This window comes from Elephantulus edwardii, unplaced genomic scaffold (genome assembly GCF_000299155.1).
Source record: "Elephantulus edwardii isolate Elephantulus edwardi_28Jun2011 unplaced genomic scaffold, EleEdw1.0 scaffold00068, whole genome shotgun sequence".
NCBI classification, from domain to species: Eukaryota; Metazoa; Chordata; class Mammalia; order Macroscelidea; family Macroscelididae; genus Elephantulus; species Elephantulus edwardii.
The window spans coordinates 11,177,811-11,185,980 of record NW_006399818.1 but is presented as its reverse complement, the minus strand read 5'-3'; the positions used below and the strand labels follow the sequence as shown (position 1 = coordinate 11,185,980).

General features: G+C 44.1%; 1 protein-coding gene across 1 annotated transcript in view; it reads left to right on the top strand.

Annotated features, from left to right (window-relative positions):
• The first annotated feature begins 7 nt into the window (after nt 1-7).
• Nucleotides 8-8,170, top strand: part of GNPTAB (N-acetylglucosamine-1-phosphate transferase, alpha and beta subunits) — a 148,275-nt gene continuing 140,112 nt past the window's right edge. Inside the window, exon 1 of the mRNA XM_006888538.1 lies at nt 8-299. Coding sequence (XP_006888600.1) covers nt 183-299 — 117 coding nt within the window. The 5' untranslated portion in view covers nt 8-182. The remainder of the gene's footprint in view (nt 300-8,170) is intronic.

Here is an 8,170-nt window from a genome sequence, read left to right as displayed (position 1 = left end):
CCGCGGCGCGGAGCCGAGCGGGCTTGGGTGCTCCGGGCGGCAATGCGCGGCCGGCGGCGGCTGTGAGCTCAGCGGAGCGGCCCTGCAGGGGCCGCCGAATGGCCGCGGGTTGAGGCGGCGGCGGCAGCAGCGGCTCTTCGGGGCGAGGCGAGGCGAGGCGTGGCGTGGCGGCGGCCGGAGTGATGCTGCTCAAGCTCCTACAGAGACAGACCTATACCTGCCTGTCCCACAGGTATGGGCTCTACGTCTGCTTCGTGGGCATCGTTGTCACCATCGTCTCCGCCTTCCAGTTCGGAGAGGTGAGTAGCGGCGCTGCAGCCCCGCCAGTGCCCCTTCCCTGAGCCCGCGGGACCCCGGGGCTCGCCCAGCCCTGTCCTCGCGGTGCCACCTGCCGGGGCGCGCTGGCCGTCGCCGCCGCATCTTCTCTCCTGCGCCCGAGACCAGCCCAGAGCCTGTCCTTTCCCGGAGCCACCGAGAGCCGGGATCCTCTCCTGGGGGTCCCGTTCCGCATCTGGGGGAGACGTCTCCTTCTCAGGACTGCTTGGGGGGAATAGCGGCGGCGGCGGCACCTTCCAGGGTCCCCGTGTCAGTTGCGTTTCTCCATCAGGCCTTGTTCTCCCTCCCTCTCCAGTTCTCCCTCGCCCTCCTCCCCAGGGGCTTAAATCTTGCCCCCTTCCTCCATGCGGCCTTAGATTCTTAATCCTTGCCCCACCTGCAGTTTTCCTCTCTTGATCACCTTTCTGATCTTTTCTCCTTTGACAAAAGAACTTTAGTTTCTTAATGTCATTTTGCCTCGGGATCTCCAAACTTAAAAGTCCAAGGGATTGTCGGCTATTTGCATGTGAATTTGCAGTAGAGAGAGTGCAGGGACCCAGAATAAAAAAAAGATTGCGGTATGGAGGGCTTCTGAGGGTTTTGGGGTTTTTTTGCACTTTTACCCTGTTGTTTTGACAAGCTTTACGCCAGGTAGTCCATAGAGGTTCTGCGTGAAAGATTTCTTGGCAGCTCCAAATCCGTTCTCTTGTCCCGGGATCAGCTGAGGCTTGGGTCCCTTCACGTGATCAAGAACAGGGCAAAGTGTCTGGAACTGCTGCTGCACTTGACCTCCAGCGAGCCAGCTCCCGCCTTTGGGCCCGAGGAATAAGCTGAAAATGTAGGCTTCAGTTCTCATGCCCAGCCTTCTTGATCTGCTCTTAATGAATGTGCAATAAAGTCATTCGGTTAGGCTATGAACCTTTCTGGGTCCTGGCTACACGTTTACGAGGCGCAAACAGCTAGGATTAATAGATCTCCGCCCCTTTGGAGAGAGTCTTTAAACAGTGTCTTGACTGAAACAGCTCTTTGGCTTAGGTTTAGCAGTATTTTGTAAGGTATCTCACAGTGAGTCTAATTGGATATTCTTTATCACAGACAAATGTACAGAGAGCATGGCCAGGTCAGAACTGGAATAGTAAGCACAATGTGGTTTTATAGGGAACATTACTTTAAAAAAATTAAAAAATAAATACTTAAAGCAGCTAGGGGGATCCTCTATGCGCCAGGTGGTTGAAATATTTAAGGTTTTTTTGCTTGTTTTAGTAGGAAGTAACACAAAGCTTTGTTTTTATTGTAAAAAAATCTGTTTAATTTATATATGTTTTTATTAAATATTTTTCAAGTGTGCACTATGGTGATAGCGATTACATTAGTCATGTATAACTATCACCTCTAGTGATACCAAATTTCTCATCACCAGGAACAGAAGCTTACTACTTTTTAGCACAAATGGTTTTACATCTAACATAATGGTTTTTAGAAATCTTACCATATTAGGGAACTGTGGTTGCTTAGTGGATAAGGAGTTGCGCTGCCAACCCAAAGGCACATGGTTTGAATCTGCCAGGTGCTCCTCCTGTTTGATTGACTAAAAACTCACTAGAAGGTCGGCTATGAGTCAGTGGTTCTGACTTGAGATCATTTAACAACTACGTATGTCAGGGAGCTGGGCTACCATCGCAAAGGCACATGGTTCAAATTCACCTGCTGCTCCTCCAGAGAAAGACAGGCAATCTCTTTTAACCAGTTTTTAACCTTTGTGTTTAAACTGCAGCTGAAAACCCTCTGTGGGGTGGGTGGTAGCTGTGGGAGGGTTCTCACTCAACAGATGGGGGGAAAATGTCTTATCAGTAAGGATAAGATACTCAAATCCATTTCCAATTTAAAGTGGCCCTGAAGGCCAGAATAGAACTCTAGGGTTTCTAAAACTGTGAGTCTTTGAAGGGAAACAGAGTGCCACATCTTACTCTTGGAGTAGCTGGTGGATTAGAACCTCCAGTTTTTCCATTTGCAACCCAACACTTAAATATGGAAGTGTGGAATATATATTTAGATTATACCATGCCTATTTTCTCTTTGTTTCATATATTGCAATGTAATACAATGTATATATCTATGCCCAATTAAGTGTTTTATGACTCTGGTGGCCTACTGGCAAGAAGCTGTGCTGCAATCCTGAAGGCATGCAGTTCGAGGCCACCAACTGCTCCCTGGGAGAAAGATGGGCAATCTTTTCCCATGCAATAAATCGCCTCTAAAAACCCCCTGGAGGGTCAGCTATAAGTTGGTTCCACTCATGAACAGTAAACAACAACCACAACCATTGTTGAAGATTTTTTTCTTTTTCATTTTCTTTTTTTATTTTATTATTTTTGTGTGCGTGTACCATCAAATCAGATCTGACTGGTACAGGAGGAGATTGTCCCTCCTTCCCCGGCAGAGCATCTGGTGGATTTGAACCGTTCGCCTCTGGGATTGTAGTTGCAGCTCCTTGCCACTAGGCCACCAGAGCTCCCCTTTCTTTTTCATTTCTAAACATAAAACTTTATTGCATTTCTGGTTGTGTTCCTTTGTGTGAAGATTTTTTTTTTTTTACCTTGATTAATTTTAAGCCAGTTGTTTGTTTACTTTTACTCAGTGTGAAGGTGACCTAAAGGCATCAGTTAGAATTTTTCGTTCTTTTTTTTCTTTTGCTTTCATCTCATGCCCAGTTTTTCTTGTTCCAGCAAGAAAGATGTTGATTGAGTTCTGGAAAAGGCCACAGATACTAACATTGGAGTAGAGAAAAGAAATCAGTTGTAATGTCAACACGTATGTTAGAAGTGGAAGCAGCTGACTCCATGGTTAACTTGAACCTATCAAACCACTGCTGTCCAGTGGATTCCTGTTCCTAGAGACCAGACAGGACAGAAGAGAGGCATAGAGTTTTTGAGGCTGTAAATCTTTACTGAAACAAATGAACTGATCTTTCTCCCTCAGAGAAGCTAGTAATGTTATCACCTTTTGGTTAGCAACTTAACCCACAGTGGCTCCTTGTAACTTGTACCTCCCTTGTCCGTAAAAAACCCCAGCAAACCAAAAACAACACAAAAAACCCAAATAAAACAACACAACACCAAGAACCAAACCCACAGTTGTCCGTGCACTTCCACACAGGATTCAAACTGCTGAGCTATTGGTTAGCAGCCCAGTGTGTTACTTACCATGCCACCAGGATGCATTTTTAACTTGAATAGCAGAGTGGAAAATGGGAGGAGTAGGGTTCTTTAAATTTGGGTTTAACTATAGATTCCAGTAATAATAACCATGTTAATAACTAATGGTTATGCAGTGAGAGTGCTTCTTTTGTGCTTTTGTTAGGTGCCATCAAGTCAACTGCAACTCATAGTGACCCTGTGAACAACAAATCCAAACCTTGTCAATTTTGATATCCTTGAGCCCAGGTTACAGTCACCGGGTCAATCCTTCCTATTGAGCTTCTCTTTCACTAGCATGATGTCTTCTCCCAAGGACAGGCCTCTCCAGACAATAAGCCCCAAGTATGTGAGACAGAGTGTCATGGCAGTTTGTTGGATGTTTGGTACTCTTCTCCAACTCAACCGCTCAAAAGCGTCGATTCTTATCCTTATTAATTTTCATTTCATTTGCTTTCAGATGTGTAGGAAACCGTTGAAATACCGTGAGATATCAAGTGCACCCTAGTCTTTTAAACTGACATCATTGCTCTTTAGCACTTTGGCGAAGTCCCCAACAGCAGATTTCCCCAGTGCAACATGGCATTTGGATTTTTGACTGCTTCTACCATGAGTGTTGATTGTGGATCTAAGTAAAGTGAAATCATTAACAACTTCAGTTTTTTCTCCATCCATTATGGCCTGTTGGTCCAGTGGTGAGAATTTTGTGCCAGAACATTCTCTCTCTCTCCATATATTTACACACACACACACATACATACACACACATAAATACATATATATGTATACACATACATACACACATAGCCTTATTTCTTTATTAACAGATCTGATTAAATCTTGACAATGAAGGATCCTAGGTAGTGTAGTCATTAAAAGTCCTGAAAGGGCTCACATCAAATCTCAAAACACCCCACACCTAAAAACTGCTGCTCCAGTGACCTGGTGATCTACTCCAGTAAATTGTCACATGCCTGTGGTCTGAGCCACCTCCAAGTGTAGACCTGCCCCGTTAGGGTTTCCTGGCTGTGGGTGACACCTCTCGAGTGTGCTAGCCGCTAATTGCACAGGAGAAAAGATGGGCACTTTCTTTCTGTGTGATTTCCAAGCTCCTAAAAACCCTCTGGCTAGCCAGCTGTGAGGCCATTAGACTGGAGGCCAGTGAGTGTGAGTTTCTGTCTATGTGGGAGTAGATTGCCATGTCTTTTTTACTTCTGAGCTGCTGGCTGGGCTAGAGCCTCTTAACTTTGGTCATCAGTACAGCCAGTCCAACCACTAGGACTTATGGTCTGTTGGTGGTGTAATGTTGTTGAGTCCAGTAGAACTCGTGTGACCCTCATCATCTCTGTCGTACCTGAGCCCACGGCTGCCATCACTGTGACAGGGTCTTCCTATCATCTTCAAAGCTCTAAAGAGCAGTTCTATTCTGCTATATATGGCCACTCTGAGCTGCACACAAAACTATCATCATCATAATTACCATCAACACCTGTTTACATCCTCAATCTCTATTTTGGAATGTAGTCCTTGATAGAATGTACCCCCCCCGCCCCCGTTTATTCCTGCTGACTAACTATGATTATAACAAGTCTGTGTGGGAGGAATTGGGAGCCACGGTGCTGCTGAGATGCAAGGATGAAACTTGGTCTCACATAACTTTGGGCATGTTGTAAGGAGGGACATGGGAAGACATGCTGGTAAAAAAGGTGGAAGGTCAGAGAGAGAGAGAGACTCTTAACAAGATGCACTGACATGGTGATTCATTGATACATTGAGAGAGCTCAGACATACGAGATCATGAGGCTGGCACAGGGTAGGTGAAGATTCTGATCTGTTGTTCATAAGGTTACTCATCTACTCAAAGGCACCTAACGACAATTATAATGGATGAAAGGACTAAGTTGTTCTTATTGTTGATTATTGCCTTGAGTCAAGCATGACTCATAGGAGCCCTATGAAAAAAAGGCTTGAAGCCCCTCTACAACTATTGACATTTATCAAAGTTCATAAGGATTCCTTCATAGGGGCTCCGCAGGCATGTTATTTAGGAAGTGGATGCCATTCCTGCTTAAGCATTGTATAAGATATGGGCTGCTCCTTTTTCATAATCTGTTTGTCCACACCAGATTTTGAGGGTGAAAAGTAGACTGAGTAAAGGAAGTATTTGAAAAATAGTAAAAAAAAAAAAATTCTGTCCAAGGTGAATGAAATACTTTCTGGGGAATGCTTGGGAACCTCCTGACCAATCTGAAGTAGAGCTGTATAAAAAAAATCTGACTACTATCTTGCAGGGCATCTAGACAGTAGTAATGAGGCAGAAATGCCCTGCCTCAGGGGGAGGCTAGTAGGGTGGGGCTTTTGTATGTCATTGACTAATTGACCTGGACAAGCCACTTAGCCCCAGGAGGTCAGTCTCTTTATCTAAAAATGAAACCACTAACTTCAGTCTAGGGGGCTCTGGTGGCCCAAGAAAAAAGTGTGAGTTAGGGCTGTTTCCTTTCTCCATACCTATTCAGTCTGTATGCTGAGCAAATCATCAGGAAGCTGGAATTTATGAGGAAGACTCATCAACAGTCTTCATTATGCAGATGACACAACCTTACTTGTTAAAAGTGAGGAGGACTTGACATGCTTGCTGTGAAAGATCAAGGACTACATACAGCCTTCATATGAATTACATCTTAACATCAAGGAAACAAAGGTCCTTACCAGGGCATAATCATGTTAGATGGAGAAAAGATTGAAATTGCTAATGATTTCATCTTATTACATTCACTATTAACACCCTTGGCATGAGCCGTCAGGAGATCAAAAGACTGGCTGCATTGAGAAAATCTTGTCAAGGACATCTCCAGAGAGCTCAAGAACAATGATGTCAGTTTAATTTTAGGTAGGGAACACCTGATCCAAGCTACGGTCTTGTCAGTTACCTGCCATGCCTCTGAAAGTTGTACAGTGACAAAGAAAGACAGTAGAATTGATGCCTTTGAGCTGTGGTGTTGGAGAAGAGTGCTGAATATCCCATGGACTGATAAAAGAGCAAATAAATATGGCTTGGAGAAAGTACAACCAGAGTGTTGGTTGGAGGCAAAGATGATGTTAGGCAAGGCCAGAACTCCATGCTTAGAAAGATGGAGTGGTCAGTATGAGAGAGGAAGACCCTCCTCAAGATGGATTGGCACAATAACTGTAACAGTGGGCTTTTATTATCAGCGATAGTGAGGATAGCACAGGACTGGGCAGGGCTCAGATCTACTGATCATAGAGTCATTGTGAGTCATGAGTCAGCGTTGACTTGAAGGCATATAAGAACAGCAGCCAAATCTGGAGGGAGTTGCGCTGCTACGCCAAAGGTGTTCTCTCTGCCATTAGGTTCTGTCAGTGACTTTGATGGGGAATCTCCTCCTGGGAAGTTTATAGCTTTCTGAAAACCCACTGGAGTGTCAGCTATAAGTTGGTTCTGAGTAGACAAAGATGAGTTTGAGGCTTTTGAAATGAACAACAGGGATCTCTGATGGCATAGTCTGTAAGGATTTTCTTTTTTTTTTTCCTATAATTATATTTTATTAATTTTCATAAACATTTACAGAGATTTGGGGTTTCCATTCATTCATTGTTGCACTAGTCTGTAAGGATTTTCAATGCTAACCCAAAGTCCACGTGTCTCTGGAAGTTGGAATCCACAAATCCAATCCATGGGAGAAAGTTGAGCAGTCCTGCATTTTGAAACCCTGGAAACCTAATTTCATGCCAGCCAAGAGTCAGTTCCCTCTTGAAGACAGTGAGCTCCTGATGAGAGATTAACTATGCTTTTAAGACCTTAAAACTTTAAGCTTTGAATCGCCCAATTTATTGTTTTATTCCTTTATTGTTTGATAACTGTATAGTCGTTGAAACTTATACTTTCAAGGTAAAAAAAATGTATTCTTTTGGAGCCATCATTATTTAGTAAACCACAGTCCCCTCACCTTATTTTTCTTTCCAGCCTTTTATGGTGATTTGAGTGAATACAGTGCCTTTCCTAAAACCTTTGAAATGACGGCATTTTTCTATAATTAAACAGGAATACACTTTACAGTGAAATTTGTGAATGCTGTCACTCAGAGAGGTAGACTGTAATAGTCCCTGGTCAGATCAGGTCAAGGGTTGCTGTTTTAGCAAGGATTTGATCTACGTACCTTTGGGATCACAGCGCATCTCTTTACCACTGGGCTCAGCTGTCTGTCAGTTCTGACTCGATGGCACATGACAACAACAGTGCCACAGCTTCCTCACATCCTCTGCTGCTGTGTTTAATCATTCTGTTGTGGCTACCACGTCAGTCCACCGTGTGGCGGGTCTTCCTGTTTTGCTCATTCTCCACTTTTTCAACCATGATGTCTCTCTCCAGGGACAGGCCTCTCCTGAGACCATGCCCAAAGTATGTGAGACAAAGTTTCCCCATCCTTGTTTCCATGGAGCTTTCTGGCTCTGCTTCTCCCAGAACAGACCTGTGTGCTCTTTCAGCAGTTGATGGTATAGTGTTCTTCATCAGTACCACAATTCAAAGGCCCTTAATTCTTCTTTGATCTTCCTTAATCGTTGTCCAACTTTCACATGCATTTGAAGCAGTTGGCATTACCATGATTTGGCTCAGGCACTCTTTTTTTAAATAATTTTTT